Source organism: Ornithorhynchus anatinus, chromosome 13, assembly GCF_004115215.2.
Source record: "Ornithorhynchus anatinus isolate Pmale09 chromosome 13, mOrnAna1.pri.v4, whole genome shotgun sequence".
NCBI lineage: Eukaryota > Metazoa > Chordata > Mammalia > Monotremata > Ornithorhynchidae > Ornithorhynchus > Ornithorhynchus anatinus.
The window spans coordinates 40,971,879-40,997,039 of NC_041740.1; the positions used below are offsets into that span (position 1 = coordinate 40,971,879).

The 25,161-nt window shown below is 51.9% G+C and overlaps 1 protein-coding gene across 1 annotated transcript in view; it reads right to left on the reverse strand.

Annotated features, from left to right (window-relative positions):
• Positions 1-21,652, reverse strand: part of SPRED1 (sprouty related EVH1 domain containing 1) — a 51,684-nt gene extending 30,032 nt beyond the window's left edge. Inside the window, exon 1 of the mRNA XM_029078031.2 lies at positions 21,467-21,652. Coding sequence (XP_028933864.1) covers positions 21,467-21,498 — 32 coding nt within the window. The 5' untranslated portion in view covers positions 21,499-21,652. The remainder of the gene's footprint in view (positions 1-21,466) is intronic.
• Positions 21,653-25,161: the final 3,509 nt, after the last annotated feature.

Sequence of the window (25,161 nt, forward strand, 5' to 3'; positions counted from 1 at the left end):
GATGCCATTCTCTATAGACTGCTCTACAAACAGGGTCCGGCTTTATCATCGCTTTTAAATTGCAGGTGCAATTTCCCCGGTGCCTGACGGTGGGAAAAGACATTGGCCCCAGTGCGATACTTTCATCCATTTGACTTTTCCAGGAGGTGGAACATTTGAATCTCCTTTCAAAGGGAACACCTACGATCCAGATGTTTCACTAATTCAGGCCCTTCTCTCCAGTCTTTGGATCAGAGTGAGGATTTAATCTACGTGAGCCCTCGTGTTCCGGCAAACCAGAAGGAGGTACCAAAGAGAATCCTGTAATCTGCCCCCGAGGGAGAAAAGGGGGTCCAGGAGAGGGCATTCCCCCAAGGGTGCTCGAACGGTAGGGAACCCCCGCCTCCCACCCACCTCCCCCCAGGACTCTCCATTCTGGCCAAAACTGTGTGAAAAGTATCAGCTGGGTGATCCTGCTGAGGGCTAAGTGCCCTAGAGATGTCCCCTAAAATCTCATCTCCTCCAAGAGGTCTTCCCTGACTTTCGCCTCACCTCCTTAGCCTATTTGTTCCTGCTATGTGACCTCAAGCAAGTCACTAAACTTCTGGGTGCCTTGGTTCCCTCACCTGCAAAATGGGGATTTGATACCTGTTCTCTCTCCCACTAAGACTGTGAACCCTGTGTGGGACCTGATCAGGATGTATCTACCTTGCATACAAGTGCCTGGCATATACTAAGCACTTAAATACCACAGTTATTTTCTTTATCCCCTCTGCGCTGTCTCTGCGCTTGGGTCTGTACCCCTTAAGGACTTTGATCCTCACCCCACTTCCCAACCCCATTGTACTTGTGCACAACATACCCTAATGCTGATCTCCCCCACTAGACTGTAAGCTCCCTGAGGGCAGGGAGCCTGCGTGCCAACTCTATTGTCTTGTACTTTCACACAGAGTGGACACTCGATCAACCCCGATAATAACAATAATAATAACTGTAGTGTTCGTTAAGTGCTTGTTTCGTGCCAGGCACTGTGCTAAGTGCTGGGATGGATACAAGCAAATTGGGTTGAACACAGCCCCTGTCTCACAGGGGGCTCACAGTCTTAAGGATTGACTGGAGGACATTCCTGGGGAGTGGTCAACAGGTCCCCAGCCTCTATGTGGCAGCCCTGGAAAGGAAGCACCTGGAAAAGGGGGCACAGGGAGGAAGGGAGGGGATGGGCTGGAGGGAGGGGCCTTCCTAAGAGCCAACACTGCTCCTCCCAGGTCCCTCAGAGAAAAGCTGAAAAGGAAAGTTCCTTGGATGCTTTTTATGCTCGAAGATCCGATAAGGTCAATCGACTGCATTTATTGAGCGCTTCCTGTTTGCAAAGCACTGTTCTAAGTGCTTGGGAGAGTATGATGTAATAGAGTTGGTAGGCATGTTCCCTGCCCACAGTGAACTCACAGTCTAGAGGGGGTGACAGACATTAATAGAAATAATGACGGATATGGACATAAGTACCGTGGGGGTGAGGGAGGGGTGAATGAAGAGTGCAAATCCAAGTGCGAGGGCAACGCAGAAGGGACTGGGAAAAGAGGAAATGAGGGCTTAGTCGGGGAAGGCCGCTTGGAGATGTGCTTTTACTGGTGTGCAAGTAATAGTAATAAAAATCATACTTATTAAGCACTCACTATGGGCCAAGCACTGTTCTAAGTGCTGGGGTACAGGCAAGACTATTCAGGTTGGACACGGTCCCTGTCCCACATAGGGCTCACAGTCTTAATACTCGTGCGCGCACACACCCACACTTCGCTGATCTACCAAAATCAGAAGATGGCAGAGAAAACAGGAAGCCTGTATTTACTTCTGGTGATGACCTGAAATGACCTCCCCTCCCAACCCCTCCCGTTAGAAGTTGAGAAGGAAGCATGAGGCCCCAGAGCATTCCATTCCCATTCCATTCCCATTCCACTGTCAGTGTCCATCGTTGAAGAAGACGACCATGGGAATGTGACCTCCTCTCCAGGGCAGAGAGCAGGGAAATCGAGGTGGGGCCCGGAAGGTGGGAAGGAGTCGGAGACAAGGTTGGAGCCGGGATGGAATACGGGAGAGAGGCCTGGAAGACTTCCCCATCCCCCTATTCTCCAGGCCAACAAAGAGCTCCAACATTAGTTGCTCGAGGGTCTGGGGCAGGAATCGATCCAATCCATCCATCGTATTTATTGTGTGCTTACTATGTGCAGAGGACTGTTCCAAGCACGTGGGAAGAGTACAATATAACAGAAGTGGTACACATATTCCCTGCCCACAAGGAGTCTGTAGGCTGGGGGGGAGACCATCATTAATATAAATAAATTAGGGACATGCACATCAGTGCTGGGGGCTGAGGGTAGGGTGCAAATCCAGATGCAGGGGCGATGCAGGCCAATCAAATTGCTTAATCCAGGGCACGGTGCCTTCCAAAAGGGTAATGATACAGAGGGATGTATCTAACTGGTTGGAAAAGTAGCAAAGTGCAGGGCTGTTTGCATGACTGATATCATCAAATTAGGCGAGCAATTTACACATTACACTCAACTTACACATTAAACTACCGGGGCACTCAGGTGCGGCTTATATTTAGAAAGCAGTTGGGAAAAAAAGGGCCATGAGGGGAAGGAGAGAAGGAAAACTATAAGATTTTGAAAAGGTTGATTGTTGCTAGACTGCAAAGCCAGTGAGGGCAGGGAATAGTCAACTCGTCACCTCGCACCTGTGCCCCAACTCCATCTCCAGGTGACATGAAGCTCCCTTCCGCAGCCTTGCCTCCTCACCTCAACTGCGTACGTTCCAGTGAATAGAGGCCGGGCCCCGTTCTAATATCGGCTCCGCCACTTGTCTGCTGTGTGCCCTTGGGCAAGTCACTTCATTTCTCTGGGCCTCAGTTCCCTCATCTGTAAATTGGGGATTAAGACTGTGAGCCCCATGTGGGACAGGGACTATATCCAACCCGATTTGCTTACATCCACCCCAGTGCTTAGTTCAGCCCGTGACACATAGCAAGCGCTTATCACTATTAGTATAATTACAGAGGATGCACCCAAAGCAAGACCGGAGGCTTCGTTACAAAAAATGACGACTTCCAAAAGGTACAAATGAAAGGAGCCAGAGCGTCAGCGGTGAAAATGGATGAACAGGTGAGCTTGGAGAGGGATCGGGAGGCCGCAGGGCAAACAGACAGACAGGCCAAAGACAGCACACCCAGGAAGAGGCAGACCACATCTGGGGAATGCTCCTTTGACTTCCATCTGTGAACTGAGCCAATATTTATTGAGCTCTGGGGATCTCGGAAATGAAGGCCCCTTTAAGAACCCTTTCCTTTAATTATTAACTAATACTTCCTGCAGCCACTTAAACACACACACACACACACTCACACCCATCTGGAGAGCTCCCAGGGATTTGTGTTTAGCAGAGATATTTAAACTTAGTAATAATAACGACAGTGGAGGTATTTGTTAAGCGCTTACTATGTGCTAGGCACTATACTAACTGCCGGGGTAGATATGAGCTAAACAGGTTGGACAGAGTCCATTTCCCATATGGGGCTCACAATATTAACCCCGTTTTACAGATGAGGTAACATATCAAGAAGTTCATTCATTCATTCAATAGTATTTATTGAGCACTAACTGTGTACTAAGCGCTTGGAACGTACAATTCGGCAATAGATAGAGACAATCCCTGCCCACTGCCAGGCTTACAGTCTAATCGGGGGAGACAGACGGACAAAAACAAGACATCTTAATCACGATAAATAGAATCAAAGTGACTTGCCCAAGATCCCGAAGCAGTCAAGTGGCAGAGCTGGCATTAGAACCCATGACCTTCTGACTCCCAGGCCCATCCTCTATCCACTACACCATGCTGCTTTCTATCAAGTAGGTTCTGGGCTACCTGATATTATCAGTAGTAGTAATATTTACCAGATGCGAACTGTCTGTAGAGCACTGTGCTAAGCACTGGGAAAGAGTTCCCAGGTGGGAATTTGACAGGATTCCCGAGTTCCTCCCCCATACCTTATGTCAGTGCACCTGGGTGGATGCGTAAAATAATTTAAAAGATGGAGGTCTCACAGATCCCTTCCCCGGAAACCCCTCTGCTCCTGGGATCTGAACTTGGACCCTGTGGAAGCCCGGACTTCACTGGGTATCTGCAGGTCCTGAACTTTGTGACCAGTCTTGGGATCTTTCTCTTCCCCGAATCCAACCAGTTCCGTTACTAACGAATACCAACCCGATTAGCTTGTACCTGCCCTAACACACAGTACATTGCACAGCACATAGTAAGCACTTAAATGCCATAAAAATACCCCAAATTACATAAAATGAGCCACTTAATGATGATAAAAAAGAATTATGGTACTTGTTAAGCGCTTACTATGTGCCAAACACTGCTCTAAGCACCGGAGTAGATACAAGTTAGGCATGTTGGACATAGTCCCCGTCCCACAACGAGGCTCACAGTCTTAATCCCCATTTTACAGATGAGGCAAATGAGGACCAGTGAAGTGACTTGTCCGAGGTCACATAGCAGACATGTGGAGGAGCTGGGATTAGAACCCTTGACCTTCTGACTCCGGGGCCTGTGCTCTATCCACTAAGCCGCATTGCTTGTTTATAAGTCTTCTGCCCTTCCCACCCCCCAAGGCTTTTTGTGTTTGCCCAGGCTCTGCTGTCTTTGCATTCAATGGCTGGCACCCCTTAGTGGATGGGATGCCCACCAGAGCCTTCTCAATGACACCAACTGGGTGGGCCGGCAGCATGGGAATAGGGGACACTCCAAGGAGGAGAACCCAAGCCCCGAGCCTGGCGGCCAGCCGGAACCCACACCAAGCAGAGAGAGCAGAACGGCGCCGGGAAGGAAGCTTCTCCCCCCAGCTCACAAAATGGGATGGGAGTGACCCCGGTTTCAAGGGTCAGGCCTTTAAGGAGGAGGCCCCTTGTTCAGATGCCACGAAACGGGCGTTTTCTGCAAAGAAGGCTTGGAATTAGCGTGGGCGGCCGCAGGTTAGGAAGCGGGTCCGGGGATCATTAATCCCGGAAGCGAGCTCTCGGCCTCCAGAGGCCAAACGGCCGGATATGACAGTGTTGACGGCGGCTCCTTTAGACCGCCTCTAGACTCAACAACCATTTCCCTCTAGACTCTAAGCTCAGCCCTCTAGACAGTAAGCTCATTGTGGGCAGGGAATATGTCTGCTACACTGCTATAGTGTACTCTCCCAAGCGCTTAGTACAGTCCTCTGCACACAGTAAGTGCTCAGTAACTACGACTGACTGACCTAGCCCACTCCTGAAGCACTAGAGCTCAGTTCATACCCTCTTTTCTGCCTTCTCTCTATCTGCAATTAGTGTCTGTCTCTCCAACTAGCCTGTGAACTCCTTAAAAGTGGGAATCACACCTAACTACTCTACTCTCGCAGGTGCTTAGTACAGTGCTCCGCACGCAGTAGACTTAATTCCTTTAGGACGGGGTGGAATCTACTGTTTCCCTCTCCTAAGCTCTTAGCCCAGTGCTTTGCAGCTCTTAGTAGGTGCTCAGTAGACAGTACCGACAGACTGTGATAGACAGAATATGAGAAACGGCATGGCCTACTGGAAAGCTCCCGGGCCTGGGAGTCGGAGGACCTGGATTCTAGTTCCAGCACCACCACTCGTTTACTGTAGGATCTTGGGTAAGTCACTTCACCTCTGCGCCTCAGTTTCCTCCTCTGAAACACAAGGTCTCCCTCCTCAAATTGTGAACCCCACGGAGGACAGGGAGTGTGTCCGACCTGATTAACTTGTAACTACCCCAGCGCTTAGAGCAGTGCTTGATACATAGTAAGCGCTTATCAAATGCCATTATTGATGGGAAATCCAAGCCAAGCCGGAGCTTCTCTTCCCAATCAGTGTTGAAGGCGGAGCCGGGTGTCTACCTCCCTTACGGTCACCCTGCTCAGACTTTAATCACGCCTCGATTACTGCTTCCGGAGCTGCAGGTCAGCGGTCCTTATCTAGTGTCAGCGGGTCTGCTGAGCGCTCAGACCGAATGGAGAAGTGGAGGGGGGTAGAGGCGACTGCATCCTCCACTGCCCCTCCGAACCCCCATTTCCATTCCTCTAGACTGTGAGCTCGGTGTGGGCAGGGATTCTCTCTTCACCGCTGTATCGTACTTTCCCAAGTTCTTAGTACACTGCTCTGCGCCCAGTAAGTGCTCAATAAATACAACTGAATGAAGGCATTTCCCCCATCATTCCCTCCCCACCCCCAAGGCCCACCTCACTTATGAACATATCTATAATTTTATTTATTCGCATTATTGTCTGTCTCTCCCTCTAGGCTGTAGGCTCACTGTGAGCAGGGAATGCATCTGTTATACTGTTCACTCCCAAGCTCTTAGCACAGTGCTCTGCATACAGTAAACGCTCAGTAAGTACAATCGACCGACTGAACGAACCCTTGAATGCCCTTTCTTGATGTTCCAGCGCTGCTCAGCGGCACGCCCTGCCCTGAAATGCCAAACGGTCGAGCAAAAACCATCAGGGGAAGACACTCACCCACCCGCTTCCAATACCACAAGTTTATTACTGGCGAGTTCACGTTTCACCCACCAGCCCTTTCACTCTGCAGGGGACATCCCTGACGCGCACAGCAACGACACCACAAACCCTTCCAACGTGGGCTTCTTTCTTTTTCACTGCGTCTACCGGTCTTCGATCCTACACCGCTCCAGTGAAAATCCCCCTTAGCATTGGCCAAGTTTTGGTATTCCAAGGAAATGGTTCAGGTGCAAAAATTGGCAGTTAGGACACGCTGGGTTTTGCCAGGAACTGCTCGATCCGGCGGCTTTCAAATACCAAGGCAGAGAGGAGAGATAAATGCTTAGATTTCACCGGCTCCAAGGTCGACTGCTTCAAAACAATTAAACGTGACCCTTTCAGTAAGAAAAATGAAGTGCATAAGACTCCAAAAAGAGATGGGCCGAGACAAGCGGTTGACCTGTTAATACTGTGGGTGGAGATTTATTTACATTTATTTATTTTTAATAATTGGATTTAAGTGTTCTGGGCTAAGGGCTGGGGTAGATGTTCTATAACCAGACTCCCTTGTGCCTGTCCCACAAGTAAGGAGACAAGGAATCTTATCCCCATTAGAAGCAGCGGGGCCTAATGGAAAGAGCTCGGGCCTGGGAGCCAGAGGACCTGGGTTCCGATCCTGGCTCCGCCACGTCAGCTGTATGATCCTGGGCAAGTCGCTTGACTTCTCTGGGCCCCAGTTCCCCCATCTGCAAAATGGGGACTCAATACCTGTTCTCCCCTCCTACTTAGATTGTGAGCCCCACGTGGGACCTGATCATCTTGTAGCTAACCCAGTGCTTAATACAGTGCTTGACACATAATAATAAATAATAAATTATGGTACTTGTTAAGTGCTTACGATGTGCCGGGCACTGTTCTAAGCACTGGGTATGAGGTAATCAGGTTGTCCCACGTGGAGCTCACAGTCTTAATCCCCATTTTACAGATGAGGTAACTGAGGCACAGAGAAGTTAAGTGGCTTGCCCAAAATCACACAGCAGCAGACAAATGGCAGAGCGGGGATTAGAACCCACGTCCTCTGTCTCCCAAGCCCATATTCTTTCCACTGAGTCACGCTGCTTCAAGTAATAGTAAGCACTTGACAAATACCACGATAATTATCATTACCAGCTCTACTGCAAATGGGGAACTGAAGCTCAGAGGATAAATGGCTTGCCCAAGGTCACCCAGCAGCCCAGGGACTAGAATTTAGGTCTCCTAACTCCCAGTCCCAAGGCTCTTTCCCCTAGGCCGTGCTGCCTCCCCTTTTCTTCGATCCCCTCCTCACAGCTTCATTTCCCGAATGCTCAAATTCTCTCGAAAACCTAAACAGCCATAACAATTTGGTCCCAACCTCTTCTTGCCTCCAAATTATCTCCCTTTACAGTACAGATTGGGGGGGAGTCTCCGACTAGTGCTCAGGAAGGCAATACAAAAACAAAAAACCGCACATTGCACTCTGCCCTACACCAAGCAACACACCAAACCTGCGAAGAGAGAATAAAATATGTTTATTTTCAGAAAGCCTAGAGTCCAGCGTCGAAGGAGCTATCCCTGTCAACAAGGTCCGGTTGAATAACGACTGCCTTTACTCTGCCCTCCAGGTAGCGGGGGGGGGGGATTTTTCGAAGAACGAAAGTTGCTTAGTACAGTGCCTGACACATAGTAAGCGGTCAACAAATACCACTTCCCCATTGGGCATTTTCTGTGGCCATAGGGTTTCCCCTCCCCGGTCCCGATCTCAGAGCCCGGGCCACCAGCTTCCAAGTTTTCAATCAGCCCATCGACAGCACTGACTCTGAATGCTTACCGCGTGCAGGGCACTGTACTGACCTCTTAGGAGAGTACAACACAGTTACCTGGGAGATGTGACCCCTGCCTCCAACAGTATTGGCCGAGTGCCTAGCGAGCAGGCCACTGTACTGGACGCTTGGGAGAGTTCGATAGTTAGAAGGCATGATCCCCGCTTCCAAGGAGCTTAGCGCCTCGCTAGCAGGGCACTGTACCGAACGCTTCTAATAGTGGAGGATGTCCCGCAGAGCCACGGGTTCTAATCCCGGGGCCGATCTTCTCCAAGGACCCGATGCCTCTCATTGACATCGAGAACGAGCTGCCTCCCCCATCAGAATGGAAGCTCCTTGAGGGCAGCAGGGTGGGAGCATCTTGCTACAGGTGGAGCGCCCAACTGCCTTAGTACAGTACCTAGCCCCCCGGGGGGCTCAGGAGATATTTGCTGATTGGCTGGCTGGAACCGGGGCTGGATCTGCCCTCCTGTCATTCCCGAGGCCACAATTATGCATCTCGAGGAGCAACGGGGCCTAGTACAAAGATTCCGGGCCTGGGAGCCAGAGGACCTGGTTCTAATTCTGGCTCCACCGCTGGTCTGCTCTGTGACCCCTGGCAAGTCATTTCACACCTTTGTGCCTCAGTTTCCTCACCTGTAAAATGGGAACTCGATACCCGTTCTCCCTCCTACTTAGACTGTGAGCCCCATGTGGGGCAGGGAGTGTGTCCGACTCAGTCATCTCAAAGCTGCCCCAGTGCTTGGCACACAGTAAGCGCTTAATGAATAGTGCATTTATTATTATGATTATCTCAGTCCGGGAGCTTTCCCAGGGTCCAAATCATTCATCACAAAGAGTCATTACGCTACATTTCAGCCTTTATGTTGATCGAAACACGCAGTTAAAATGCCAGCCATTCATGGAAAAATGAAAACTTCTAAATAAAACAAGCGACTAAAATGATGGCGTGGAGAGAACCACCGCAGCTACACAATTTATCTTACTCCCACTGTATACATGAGGAAATTGAGGCCCAGAGAGGTTCAATAACTCTTCCAAAGCTACCCAGCAGGCCAGAGGCAGAGCTGGGATCGACCCCAGGTCTCCTGGCTTGCCGTCCTACGCTTTTTCCACTGGGCCCTAAGCCCTCATTTCCTCTTCTTCCACTCCCTTCTCCGTTGCCCTGATTTGCTCCCTTTTTTCACCCCTCCCTCAGCCCCACAGCGCTTCCGTACACCTCTGTAATTATTTATATTCATGCCTATCTCCCCCTCTAGACTGTAAGCTCATTGTAGGTAGGGAATGTGTCGACCAGCTCTGCTGTGCTGTCATATTGTACTCTCCCAAGCACTTATTCCAGGCTCCGCATACAGTAGGAGCTCGATAAACGTGATTGATTGATTGGGCCGTGTTGGTTTTTACTGGAAAAGGGCCACAGTGACTCACAAAACCCTGGACACCAGGCCAGGGGTACCCAGCATTTTAGGTGGCTTTGTGGAGTCCTCGCCTACAGAACTGTGAAAATGAGGCAGGACAGCTATTTGCCCGCTACCCTTCTCAGACAAATTTACCCGCTAGTCGCACACCGCCCATCACCCCTGAAGGCTCAGATCCACGACGATGGGGTGAAACATCTTTTCAAGTGGGCGTGTACACACACACTCCCAGACTGAGTAAAGGACGAGTCCACAACCTGAGGCTGTGTCATCGGCGAATGGGGCGAGGTGAGTGGGATTTTCTACTGGAGGGACCGCCGGCTGAAGGAGGTGTTTGCCCAAGGAGAAGCTTGGGCAGAAGTCCCAGGTTGGGGAATGGGGGAGGTGTTGGAAGGGTAGCAGGGTAAGTCCCTCCTGCTGCTGAGGCTCCGGGGGAGGCTCGGAGAGTCTCTGGTCTCAGACTCCACAGTGGTGGCTACGGGTGGGGGCGGGGGGGCCAGAACTGGATCCTTGGGGAATCAGACACGGGAACTGGGTACTGGGCCTGTGCCACCTGGTGCCATCTGTGAGTCCTATGTGCCAAGCACTATACTAAGCGCTGGGGGAGACGGAAGATCTCCCTCCCACGTGGGGCTCACATTCTAAGTGGTGGGAGAATCGGTATTGAACCCCCGTTCTACAGATGAGTAAACTGAGCCCCAGAGAAGTGAAGTGATTTGCCCAAAGTCACACCGCAGGCGGGTGGAGGAGCCGGGATTAAAACCCAGGTCCTCTGACTCCCAGGCCTGGGCTCTTTCTTCCCATCCCTCACGAGCCAAGCACCGGGTGACAAAAACAAGGATGAGGGGGTCGGGGGGAAGGGTGGCAAGAGCCCGGCCTTAGTGGCCCGGACCAAGCCCCTGGGGAGTACAGGCCCTGCCCCGCACCCTTGGGAACTGACCATGTCCGTTCCTCCCGTTCAATGTTGGCGCTGAAGCTGGGACACCACAGGGCTCCAAAGGGCCCGTTGGGGGAGGGGGGATAACGTGAAACAGAGAAGTGATGGGGGCTAAAGAGGAAGGGAGAATCCCAGAAAGGAGAAGACGGAGAAAGAGAAGTTCACCGATATCACCCAGGCAAAACCTGGGTGTTTTCCAAGCATGAGTGGGAAAAACTGGCCCTTGAAACATAATAAATTTAGTCACCCGGTTGCTCTAAAGCATGTGGAAGAATCGCCCAGAAGCCTTCGCCTAAAGAACCCCCTAAATCAGCTTAATGGAGAACGCCTTGAGGTGACATTTCAACTAAAGAGTCTTCCAGAATGAAGTCCCCCGCCTTGAACCCTCCAATGCGTGAGTAAATGTCCTTTAACTATTAGCATGTGGGCAAGCAATCAACTCTGGTCAGCATACTGAGCGCTGCTGACCCACTGGTCTGTAAGCTCTTTAGGGACAGGGAATGTGTCCACCAATCCTGTTAGGTTCTACTATCCCAAGTGCTTAGTACAGTGCTCTGCACACAGTAAACCTTCAATAAATACAATTGATTGCTCAAGCTCCATCCTTCCCAAACCCTTTACTGGTGCCAGAGCTACTCGGTGACTAACACCCCGGCTACCTGACTGCGGAAACCGATTATTGACACCTGCCAAAAACTAGGCCTCAGGAGTTCGAAAAGGGTCCTACACCTACCTAGATGGTTTTTCAATTTCCAAAAGGTGGGGGTGAGAGGGGACGGGGTGGTCTGGAGAGAGAGAACCTTTGCTCCGCAGGAACTCCCCGACCGCTCCTGCCCCCCTCCACCTCGATACTACCAACATAAGCAAAACAGAAAGCAGAAAATAGAAATCCATTACAGGAAATCCCACTCAGCACTGGAAGTGATCTTCTTTGAAAATATCGCCAGAGTTTAAAAAAAAAATTGCTCCTTGAGAGCTCCGAGTCCAATATCTGCTCAATAAATAACATTGATCGATCCAAGGAAAGAGGCCTGGTTTCCTGAAGTCTCCAATTTCACCATTTCTAGAGAAGCACTCGAGGATTCAGGCCACGGGGCTGGAAACAAATGCAGGAGAGGAGGGGACGGGGCGGGGGGGGGGCTCCTGACGGCCGAGCCTCCTCCTCCTCCCTCACAATGGCTTGGCTCCTGCTCCCGCTTCGCCGAACCCAAACCCCTACCTCGTCTTTAGCCTCCCTTATTTCCGGTCCCGTCCCAACAGCCTCTCCGTGGATGTCGAAATGCCCAGGCCTCGACCCCTGCGGCTTCAGCCTGAGGTGGCAAAGTCCCCTAGTCTGGTACCCGGGCAACCAGGGCAGATGCCAGCAGAGGCCCAGACCAGCCTCCAACGAGCACCTAGCTGGCTGGGCCCGGACCAGTCACCTCTCTCGGAGGAGAATGGTTTTCCTCGCCATATTTCAGTGCTCCTTTATCCCTTGGGGCTGCGGGGCCACGACCAACTTCCCTCGTTGCTGGGAATCTCTCACTTCAGAGAACTTGCCGGAAGGCTGATGGCTTTTTATTTCCTTTTCCTGTGCATTTCTTCCCACACTAACCACCCGCCTGGTTCAGCTGACATTTGGCCTGTAACGGGAAGATCATTATTGAGTCCCCGGAGGGCAATGCACTCTGTGCTGGGCGCCCGGGAGGGCACAAAACAGCAGTGTGTCCTCGTGGGGCTCCCTGAACGAAACTGGGGGTTGGGGAGTCGCTGTAAAACCATCATTGTGGCTGCTTACGTTTTTGTCTGAGAGGTCTTCCCTTACTACAAAAGCATGACTGTCTATGCTAACAGGCACGCCATCATCCCAGCACGCTCCATTTCCACTATTACAGAATTTTGAGGATGCTAAAGAGTGGGGTCTCAACACAAACTTCTTGGGGCTCGTTACAAACGGCGTTGGGAAAGGCTATCAATCAATCGATGGTATTTACGAGTGCTGACTATGTGCAGAGCACTGTTCTAAGTGCCTGGGAGAGTACAGTACAAGAGAATTAGCGGCCACGTTTCCTGCCCATAGAGAGCTTAAAGTCTACAGGGGGAGACTGACATTAATATGGATAAGGGAAGAGGAGGGAGTCTCGGTTAGTGGGTTAGTCTATCGTATTTACTGAGCGCTTACTGTGTGCAGAGCAGTGTACGAGGCGCTTGGGAGAGCACAATACAACAATCCATTCTCAGCCTTCGCCCACATCGAGAAAGGGAGAAAATGCCACCCAACGGGTCCCGAAAGCAAGAAGCTGCCACCCTACAGAGCCTATGTTCCTTCTCGAAAAGCACCGTGCTTTTCGTATCATCATTTCCGAGAACCCGCACCTCCGACACGTTCCCGATGCTATGGGTTTGAAACAAAGCTGTTCAACCGCCAGTGTTTTAACTCACCTCGACCCTGAAATGAGGCGACCTATTTGGGGTTCGTTTAGAGGGGCCTCGGGCAGCGCGTGCCAAGGAAGGACTTGTCATCAATCTGGCACATTGGTTCAGAAGCTCTTTAAGCCCACAGCCTTACTCAGATTTTCCAAATGCAGGCTGGGGTGATTCTTGCTCTTAGGAGTCCGCAGAGGACAGTACCAGTCAACGGTCCACGGCAGGAAGCTGGGAAACAGCATTTACTGAGCGCCCACTGCGTACAGAGCTCTGTACTGAACACTTGAAGTGCAACAGAAGCACGAGACACATTCCCTGACCACCAGAGAAGCCTACACTCTAACCGGGAAGATGAATGGAAAAAAAAAACCAAAACACTGACAAAGACGGAAATTGAAATAATTCAACTGACTGTACAACCAGCTATACATGCACACCTTCGTTCCGAGAAAGAAAATAACTATGTAAGATAATCCATTCAATTGTTTACAGTCTTTTTTTTTTTCCTCCATGCCTATAGTATAACTTCCCTTAGGCCCTCTACTCCTAAAAGCTGAATCCGACTTGAACGGCTGCCTGACGCAACACAAATCCGGTAAGCAGTTCTACATTCCTCCCACCGCTCGTTCCCGCGGAAAGCACAGTTTTGGGGGGGAAGGAGGGCGGGAGGGTTTACCGAGGCACAATCCGAGGAAACTTGAACCTTCCTTCTTTAATTCTGGGTTTTTGGCGGAGCAGAAGAGAAGAGGGATTTCCCTGCACAGGATATGGGAAGTAAATACAGGGGAAGGGAGCACTTACCCCGGCCATAGAATCTGACTATTTGCTAACCTAAGTAGGCAAGCATTTAATGATTAAATCCTTTGCTAAAGAGATTAGTATAATTCTAACTAAGTGGAAGGAACTTTTGGCCTTTGGGGTTTGGGTCACCCTTAAGAAAACAGGGGGAGCCGGATGTGGTGTTTTGATCCTTTCAAGTGGCTCAAGGATGTCTTCAAGGAAAGTCAGGGGGAGAGGAGGGAGGTCCGTGGAGATCTTCCGGGGGCGTGGGCAGACGGAACCGGGATCTGGAAGACAACCGTTCCCGTGACGCTGACGTCGGCTGCCCGAGCCGTGGAACCTCCCTGACCCCAAGTAAACCCAGTGACGCGGGCCCGGCACCGGCAGGCCCGCGATCCGGCTCATTTCGGTGCCGCCGGGGGTTCCGGCCTTGGCTCCGGGACCGACCCACCCAGGCGGAACGTGGCTCCCGGGAGGACCGGCTGGTGGTGGTGTCAGGCCAAGGACTGCTGTGGGTCCTTGTCTGGCAAGGTGGGTATACTGTACTCTCTCAAGCGCTTGGCACAGCGTTCTGCACAGAGTAAGCGCTCAGTAAATATTACTGGTTGAATGGGATGTTTCACAACAGCGGGATCTTCAAAGGAACGAAGACGACGCTGCCACAGCCCGAGGGCCCGGTGGCCTCAGGGGCCTCTGACCGATTCCTCCTCTTCCTTCTCCTCAGGCAAAGGGGCATACCAACGACCGTCCTCAAGTTGCTCTCAGCTACGGGGCATCCCGTCCTTGGAGCCGGGGCAAGTAGAGGGGAACCAGAGCGAGCGGTCAGCAGCACCGTCACCACAATGACAAACCACTGTCCGGTCAGGGGTGGCGGAGGTGGCTCAGGCTGAGGTGGTGGAGCTGAGACCCTGCAAGGAGGAGCTGGTTCTGGTGCCAGTGGCCGGCGCGGCATGGCTCGCTCCCCTGTGCCCGCCAGGTGCCACGGGAGCCCGGAGTGCTGCTGCAGCGTGTTTGGGGGACCCCGCAAGCCCTTCGGTGGCATATGCCAGCCTGCGCTTGGGGCTGGCCAGCCTCGCCCCGGCTCCCCCGCCGGCGGTTACACGTGCCCCAGAGCCCTGCAAGGCAAGGATAATGCATTTCCTGCTCGCCGGCGGGCAGTTCCATCTAGTCCGGCTCGAACCGGTCCCTCGGTCCCGTGGGTGCCCCGGCAGGCAGCGGATGGAGCCTCCCAGGGGCTCTCCCCTTCGGGACTTGTCGATGGCGGGGTTCGGTCCAACGGATGAGGGCTGGGCTCGGCTTTGAGAACCGTCTGGAAGGAGCCTCTGCGACAACCCTCCCCCACAACCCCACACACTTGGGGGATCCCCAAACTTCTTTGGGAGGGCATCCAGGAGCCTCTGGACCAAACGTGAAGGGCCAATGCTCCCCGGAGGGGTGCACGAGGAGACGGGGCACGAGATCGCCAACGACTTCAAAAAGACGGGAGCGTGGACGGGCGGGGAGCCAGGAGAACAAGGTTCTTCAGAGAAGCACAGTGGCCTAATGGAAAGAAAGTGGCCAGAAAGCCAGGAGACCTGGGTTCTAATCCTCACTTTGCTACTTCCTTGCCGCATGACTTTGGGCAAGTCGCTTAACTTCTCTGTGTCTCAGTTTCCTCAACTGTCAAATGGGGATTCAATACCTGTTTCTTCCTCATCCTTAGGCTGCGAATCCCAGGTGGGACAGGAACTGTATCTGGTTGTCCTGCATCTATCCCTGAGCACAGGGCAATCCTTGGTTCACGATGAGTGCTTAACAAATACCACAACTATTATTAAGGTGATGCAGCCACCAGCATTCTCAAGGTGCCCAGGAAACTGAAGATTTTCATTGGCGGCAGTGAGCTGAAGACTCTCAATCCATTCTATGGACTAGGCGACCCACCAGTACGATGATGCACTGGTAAGCAGGTAGACAATCCCAGCTGGAAAGCAAATGTGCCTTTTCGGAGGCTGACCTGTGGCCACTAATTGGAAGAAGGCTGAGTGGGCAAAAAATGCAGAGCTCAGACCCGTCCATCAAAAAGAACTCTTTACTGAGTGCCTCCTGTGTGTACAGCACAGAACTAAGCACTTGGGACAGAACAAGATAGATTTAGTAGACTAGACACCTCAAGGAGTTTACAATCTAGCAGGAAAGAGAGCCACATTAAACGAAAGGACAAGAGGGAGAAGGGGATATGTGCAAGAAAAAGTGTAATAGGGTATGTTAAATATGCACAAGTTTCACTGGCAAACTAAACTCTCCTCTCTAGATAATCTCATTCCACATTAAATATATATACACACACACACACACACACACACACACACACAAATCTCTATTCTGTTGAGAAGAACCCACGGCTTGAACTGCTGGCTAAGATTAGAATATATCTCACAATTACATGTAAAAATTTCCAGCTGCTATGCCTATTAAACCCCATGATTTTGGAACACCAAATTGACACAAAAAGTTGAAATATCATGAAAAAAATATTAAGTTAAAGGCATCATATGCACTTTGAAAGTACTTCAGTTGCTCTAGACAACAACTCCACCAGGAAGGTCACTGTTTTCCAAGAATGGGCATTTTCAGTCAGTCCACTCCAAATAAATTAATTTCTCTGAAGTGAAAAATGGGGTTTCAGACCCTGGAGTTTGCCAACCATCCGACTCCTAAAGGCCCTCGCCTGTCACCTGTTCAGTTCACATCTTCCTTCCAGCACCCTAGCTTCATAAGGAACTCTGTTTGGGCTTCTGATAGGAAACCCAGTTAAAATTCATGGCTGGTCTAGCCTGCTTAAATTCAGGACTGGTCTAGACTGTAAGCTCCTTGCAGCCAGGGAACATGTGGATTGGCTCTGTTGTATTATACTCTCCCAATGCTTAGCACAAAGCTCTGCCTACATACAAGCATACAATAAATATAGGGGATTGATTGATTGCTCTGTGAATTTTCAGAGTTCTCTGTTCTTCAGAAGGTGACTTTGTTGGCATAGTTCGTTCTAAGCCATTAAGTCTCGGACCACAAATGCCATCTTATTTTTTCTCCTCCCATCCTACCCGCTCCCAACAACCCATTTCCTTTCTCTTCCCTCTTCTCTCCCTTGAAATGTCAGGCCTGCAGTTCTTGTGAAAACACAACCATGACATGTAACAGCAACAGAAGTAGGATGAGGTTTCTCTTACGACCCTTGGTACAGTTAGATTCAATTCTCGCTAGAGGAGACCAACAGAAACCCAGAAGACTGGGGTTCTGATTTTTTTTTTTCTTTTTTAAACTAAACCCTGGAAAGATGAGAACTTTATGATCATCAAGCCTAGAAGGGCTCTATAAAATACTCCACGCTGACACAGGTTAGCCAGGAAATTTTCATCCTCCAAATAGCCTAAACCATACCACGAGGAAATTAAAAAAAGACAAGAGTACGAGTGAGATCCTGATTTAAAAATAAAAATCCTAAAAGAAAGGAAATCATTTTAACACACTATTCCAAAGCCGAGCTGCATGCTACCCACTCTCTGGTAAGAAACCATAGTCCTAATGTCAGGCCTCTGAAAACCAAATAGAAAACATTTAAACTTTATGAATGAAAGTGACAGTTCCTCGCTCCTCATTTACATAACTACCCAAAAACCACAGTCCGGAGACAACCAAGAATACAGATGACACAGAAGGCAGTATCTCTAATAAAAGAGGTAAAATTTGCAGACAATCAAGAAGCATGCCAATTTCCTTATAAAGTTCTGTTTGAGAGCAACACTAATGTTTTAATTTGGAATACCTTGAATACTCAGAAATAAGATTAAATAAATAAGGCAACAGGACCGGCCCTGAATTGATACTAATCATCCGACTTACTGACATAAAAAGGAAACCTGCACTAACTTGACCATGGGAGTGGGTAAAGCCCAGGAAAACCCCCTATTTTCAGTGCCACCTATACATCTCCAAACTATTAAGTGAGACTATACACATATTCATTCAATCATATTTACTGAGCACTTACTGTATGCAGAGCACTGTACTAAGCGCTTGGAAGGTACCATATCTGTACTGGAAAGTACAATATATATGTATGTGTTTCTATATACACACATCTGTGTATAAACACAAGGATATATACACACACGGGTGTATAGAAGCAGCGTGGCTCAGTGGAAAGAGCACGGGCTTGGGAGTCAGAGGTCGTGGGTTCTAATTCCGGCTCCGCCACTTGTCTGCTGTGTGACCTTGGGCAAGTCACTGCACTTCCTCTGTGCCTCACAAGTACCTCAACTGTAAAAATGGGGATTTAAAAACGTGATCCCCACGTGGGACAATCCGATTACCCTCTATCTCCCCCAGCGCTTAGAACAGTGCTGTGCGCACGGTAAGCGCTTAACAAATAGCATAATTATTATTACTAATAAACACAAGGATATATACACTTAAAAGTTTTCCGACGACATATTCCACCTTCCTACCAAACTCTACCTCCTCAAGCTATTAAATGCGAGCATATACGTGCACCCAAATGTTTTCCTAAATGCTTATATATAAGGATATATATATATATGTCCTTAAATGTTTTCCCACAAGACAATCCCCCTCCCTACCAATTACATGTCCAATTAGTGAACGTCCAATTAGCCACGGTTGGAAGGGAGGGTCTTCCAGGTTCTCCGGGGCCTCTGCCCCAAGTGTCCCACCCAGATGCAGTCCCGGGTGTCGGTGTACACGGCGTGCACAGAGTCCTGGGGCTGTGGGCATCTCTGTCGCCCTTAATGCAGGTTTACCGTGCAGATGGCAGGCAGGCAGGCTGTATACAGTGCACTGTTCTGTGAATGGCCAGCCAGGTATTTTATGAATGGAGCCCATCACGTGTTCCCAGCACCTCCCCGAGCTGATATTTCCCACATAAGCGTGTCAACAGCCAGCGAGCGGGGGTGGCCCGGTGGGTTGGTGGTGATTCTCTCCTTTTTCCTTTTCCCCCTCGGCAGCAAACTCCAAACCCTCTCCAACTCCCTCTTATTTCTCCTCCAGGTCACACCGCCCGGAAAGCGGGCTCCTTCCCTTCCCCCGGTCCTTCCTTTACCTAGGCCCGCGGTGGTGGGAGCTAAATTATTATTATTTTTTTATGAATGGAGATTGGGCTATGCAAATGAGAGCGATTCACAAAAAAAAAAAAGGGAGAAAGGGACGAGGGAAGAGAACATGGCGGCGACTTCTGCTTCTCGGCTGCAGCAAGCTCCCTTTCTACACCCTCTCCGAGGGCGCTTCTGCCTAGTTTTTTTTTTGTTGTTGGTTTGTTTGTTTTTTAGGTCCCGGGGGCTTCTTAAAGCTCGTCTGGATCACCCGGGCCTCGAAGGGAGCCTCTCTGGGCTTAAAGGGGCCCGTCGAAGCGACCCATCTCGAGGAATGCGCGATTTATTTAAAGGAATGCATCTCCCACCCTGGCACCCCCCCCACCCCAAAGCCTCTTTTTTAAAAAATCAGGAAAAAACACACCCAAGAGGGAAGACATTGCCCCGCTCAGATGTGGGATCGGCGCCTATGCAAAACCACCACTGCACCATCCCCTTCGACCTCCAGACCACCCCCCTCCCCAAAATAAATCGCATTTGGAAAACATCGGGGCTGAGCAACCCGCCCCGGCCTTCTTCATTCGTTCGTCCATCCAATCGTATTTATTGAGCGCTTCCTGTGTGCAGAGCATTGGCCTAAGCGCTTGGAAGGTACGAATGGGCCCCAGATAAAGACCATCCCTGCCCCACGATGAGCTAAACGGGGGAGAAGGGCAGCAAGACAAGGGGTCAGGCCTCAATACCATCAAAATAAACACAATCATAGCTATAGACACATCATTAATAAAACAGAATAATAATCTATACAAATATACACAAGCGCTGTGGGGAGGGGAAAGGGGGACAGCAGAGGGAGGCTCAGTGGAAAGAGCCCGGGCTTGGGAGTCATGGGTTCGGATCCCGACGCTGCCCCTTGTCAGCTGTGTGACTGTGGGCAAGTCACTTCACTTCTCTGGGCCTCGGTTACCTCGTCTGTAGAATGGGGATGAAGACTGTGAGCCTCACGAGGGACAACCGGATTACCCTATATCTACCCCAGCGCTTAGCACAGTACGCGCTTAACCAATACCAACATTATTGTTATTCTTAACCGGGACTTCATTCAGTAGTATTTACTGAGCGCTTCCTATGGCAGAGCCCTGCACTAAGCGCTTGGAACGGGCAATTCCAGGTTATTTATTTTTTTGGAGAGCACCGGGATTAAAAGAGGCCCGAGTTGGACAAATCAAATCATCCCCTTGATTCTATTTATCTTGATAACGTTGTCTTTTTGTTTTGTTCTCTTTCTTTCGGCCGTCTGTCTCCCCCGTTGAGATCGTGAGCCCGTGGAGGGGGATAGGGATGGTCTCTGGGGCCCAACTGTCCATTCCAAGCGCTCAGTCCAGTGCTCCGCACATAGCAAGCGCTCAATAAGTAGGACTGGATGAATGAGCACCGCTCTGGACGTCAGGGCTTGACAGACGGGCTCAATCCACGTTGGAAAAGAAGGCTTGAAGAAGCTCCCTTGCCTTTAGCCCAAATTCCTCCCATCCCGGCCTCCTCCTCCCCATCCCACCCCCTGCTTCCAGAGGGGATGGGAGCCGGGATCCGGGGGGTGGGGGCGGTGGAGGGGGCTTTGGGGGGGGGCTGGTCCTTATTTACAGCCACTGACTCATCCCGGCCGGAGCAGGGAGCGCTCTGGCTGCAGGCCCAGCGCTTAGTCCATAGGAAGCGCTCAATCAATGCCATGGAATGAATGCAGGAGGCCCCCCCCCCACACCCCCATTAGTTTACGTGTGAAATGAGTGGGGGGGTTGGAGGGGATGGGGATGGGGGTGGTCCCCCCCCACCCCATAATTCGTTTGCGTGTGCAATGAGTAGGAAGGGGTGGGGATGGTTCCCCCCCACCCCTAATTAGTTTGCGTGTGCAATGATGGGGGGGATGGGGGGGTCCCCCCACCCCCAATTAAAGTGTGCAATGAGTAGGGGGGGATGGGGATGGCCCCCCACCCCCAATTAGTTTGCGCGTGCAATGAGTGAGGGGTGGGATGGGGATGGTTCCCCCACCCCCAAATAGTTTGCGCGTGCAATGAGTGGGGGGGGGGATGGGGATGGTCCCCCCACCCCCAAATAGTTTGCGCGTGCAATGGGGGGGATGGGGATGGTCCCCCCACCCCCAATTAGTTTGCGTGTGCAACGGGGGGGGATGGTCCCCCACCCCCAATTAGTTTGCGCGTGCAATGGGGGGGAATAGGGATGGCCCCTCCACCCCCAATTTAGTTTGCGCGTGCAATGGGGGGGATGGTCCCCCACCCCCAATTAGTTTGCGCGTGCAATGGGGGGGGGAATAGGGATGGTCCCCCCACCCCCAATTAGTTTGCGCGTGCCATGAGTGGGGGGGGGGGGAAGGGGACGGTGCAGGGGCAGGGAAGGGTGGAGGGCGGGCCCCCCTCCCCAAATGGTCGGGGTGCGGCGCGGGGTGGAGGGTTCGTACTCACTCGTGGTCAGCAGCCGCCGTCTCCTCGCTCATTTTTCCGTCACCGCGATCCGCTGCGGGGGCGGAGCGGGGGCAGCGCGGAGGGGCGGGGGGCGCCGGGCAGGGCCGTCACCATGGTGGAGCCCCTCGCCTTCCCCTCCTCCCCACCCCCTGCTCCCTGCCTGGGCGGCCGGTCCCGGCGGCGGTTCGACGGGGTGCGGGCGGCGCGGCCAGGCCCGGCCAGGCGCTCCTCCCCACCCGCCCCGCCCCGCCCCGCCCCGACGCGTGCGCGCGCCCGGGGGCGCGGGAGCGCGCGGGCGGGCGGGCGCGCCCCCCTCCCCTCGCCTCCCCCTCCCCTCCCCTCGCCTCCCCCTCGCCTCCCCTCCGCCTCGGGCGGGCGAGGCAAGCGGGACCCTCCCTCCCCTCAGAGATGGGGGGCGTCAGGGGGCGGAGAGGAAAGAGAAACGGGGGGCGACTGGGTCTCCATCTCTGCCTCCGTGTGTTTTTGGGGGGGGGGGGGGGGATCCTCCCGCGGAGCGGGCGGCTCCATCTCCTTCCGCCAACGACGCCCGAGGAGGCCCATGGGGGGGGCGAAGTAGTCCCTCCTGAGGGAAGCTTTTGGGGTGGGGGGGAAATCCCCGGGATGGGGGAGGGGACCCGTGGAAGCCCCCCCTCTTCCTCCGCGCTGCTGGGGGTCCCGAGGCGGGGGTCGCGGACCTGAGGGGACGGGATGGTGCTCGCCATCTCTACGGTCGCTGGGGCCGCGCGCGGAGGGATACGTTGAGGGCGCGCGCGTTGTCGCAGCGTCCCCCCCCCCCCCCCCCCCTTCGGGGTCAGATGGGGAGAACTTCAATTAACCGCGGCGGGACCGGCCGCAGGGGCAAGCGCTCAGCGCAGGGCTCCGCACCCTGAAAGGGCTCATTCCTAATAATAATAATGATAATGTTGGTATTTGTTAAGCGCTTACTATGTGCCGAGCACTGTTCTAAGCGCTGGGGGAGACACAGGGGAATCGGGTTGTCCCACGTGGGGCTCACAGTCTTCATCCCCCATTTTACAGATGAGGGAACTGAGGCACCGAGAAGTGAAGTGACTCGCCCACAGTCACACAGCCGACAAGGGGCAGAGCTGGGATTCGAACCCATGAGCCCTGACTCCACAGCCCGTGCTCTTTCCACTGAGCCACGCTGCTGCAGTAGCGGCGAATAATCATGTGGGTATTTGTTACGTATTTGTGGGTATGAGAGAAACAGCGTGGCTCAACGGAAAGAGCATGGGCTTTGGAGTTTCCGAGGTCATGGGTTCGAATCCCGGCTCGGCCACTGGTCAGCTGTGTGACTTTGGGCCAGTCAACTTCACTTCTCGGTGCCTCGGTGACCTCATCTGTCAAATGGGGATGAAGACTGTGAGCCCCACATGGAGCGACCTGATTCCCCTGTGTCTCCCCCAGCGCTTAGAACGGTGCTTTGCCACATAGTAAGCGCTTAACAAATACCAGCATTATTATTTGGAGTCAGAGGTCATGAGTTCGAATCCCAGCTCTGCCACTTGTCAGCTGGGGGACTGTGGGCGGGTCACTTCTTTGTGCCTCAGTGCCCTCATCTGTAAAATGGGGATTAAGATTAAAATAGAGAAGCGGCGTGACTCAGTGGAAAGAGCACGGGCTTTGGAGTCAGAGGTGATGGGTTCGAATCCCGGCTCGGCCACTTGTCAGCTGTGTGACTTTGGGCAAGTCACTTCACTTCTCGGTGCCTCAGTTACCTCATCTGTAAAATGGGGACTAAGACTGTGAGCCCCACGTGGGACAACCTGATTCCCTTGTGTCTACCCCAGCGCTTAGAACAGTGCTCGGCACCTAGTAAGCGCTTAACAAACACCAACATTAAGACTGGGAGCCCCAAGTGGGACATCCTGATTCCCCTGTGTCTCCCCCAGCGCTTAGAACAGTGCTCGGCACATAGTAAGCGCTTAACAAATACCCACATTATTATACGGGGTCATCAGGTTGTCCCATGTGAGGCTCACAGTTAATCCCCATTTTACAGATGAGGTCACTGAGGCACAGAGAAGTCAAGTGATTCGCCCACGGTCACAGCTGACAAGTGGCAGAGCCGGGAGTCGAACCCATGACCTCTGATTCGCTTACTGTGTGCAGAGCGCTGTTCTAAGCGCTGGGGGAGATACGGGGTCATCAGGTGGTCCCACAGGAGGCTCACGGCCTTCATCCCATTTTAATAATGTTGGTATTTGTTAAGCGCTTACTCTGTGCAGAGCGCTGTTCTAAGCAGTGGGAGCGATACGGGGTCATCAGGTGGTCCCACGGGAGGCTCACGGTCTTCATCCCATTTTAATAATAATAATAATAATAATAATAATGTTGGTGTTTGTTAAGCGCTTACTATGTATAGAGCGCTGTTCTAAGCAGTGGGAGAGATATGGGGTCATCAGGTGGTCCCATGGGAGGTTCACAGTCTTCATCCCATTTTAATAATAATGTTGGTATTTGATAAGCGCTTACTATGTGCAGAGCACTGTTCTAAGCAATGGGAGAGATACGGGGTCATCAGGTGGCCCCACGGGAGGCTCATTCAAGAGTATTTTATTGAGCGCTTACTAGGTGCAGAGCACTGAACTAAGCGCTTGGAATGGACAATTCGGCGACAGATAGAGACCAGCCCTGCTCATTGACGGGCTTACAGTCTAATCGGGGAGACAGACGGACAAAAACAATAGCAATAAATAATAATAATAATAATGTTGGTGTTTGTTAAGCGCTTACTATGTGCAGAGCACCGTTCTAAGCGCTGGGGTAGACACAGGGGAATCAGGTTGTCCCACGTGGGGCTCACGGTCTTCATCCCCATTTTACAGATGAGGGAACTGAGGCACAGAGAAGTGAAGTGACTTGCCCACAGTCACCCAGCTGACAAGGGGCAGAGCCGGGATTCAAACCCATGACCTCTGACTCCCAAACCCGGGCTCTTTCCACTGAGCCACGCTGCTTCTCTTACTGAGCCACGCTGCTTCTCTTAATAAATAGAATCAAGGGGATGTACACCTCATTGACAAAATAAATAGTGTCATAAAAATAGGTACAAATGAGATACAAAGGCCCACAGTCTTCATCCCCATTTTAATAATAACGTTGGCGTTTGTTAAGCGCTTACTATGTGCAGAGCACTGTTCTAAGCAATGGGAGAGATACGGGGTCATCAGGTTGTCCCACGTGAGGCTCACAGTCTTCATCCCCATTTTAATTATAATGTTGGCATTTGTTAAGCGCTTACTATGTGCAGAGCACTCTTCTAAGCGCTGGGGTAAGATACAGGGTCATCAGGTTGTCCCCCGTGAGGCTCCCAGTCTTCATCTCCATTTTACAGATGAGGTCAATGAGGCCCAGAGAAGTGAAGTGACTTGCCCACAGTCACCCAGCTGACGAGTGGCAGAGCCGGGATTAGAACCCACGACCTTTGGACTCCACATAAGTGGTGTGGGTGGGGGGAGAGCAAAGGGAGGGAGTCGAGGTGACGCGGTGGGAGGGGGAACTGAGGAAAAAAGGGGCTTAGTCTGGGAAGGCCTCTTGGAGGAGGTGCGCCTGCCGAACTGCACCTTCCAATCGCTTAGTACAGTGCTCCGCACGTAGTAAGCGCTCAGTAAATACTATTGAATGAATGGATGGGTGGGAAGGGAGGGGGGCCTGGGGGGGAGGCACGCCTC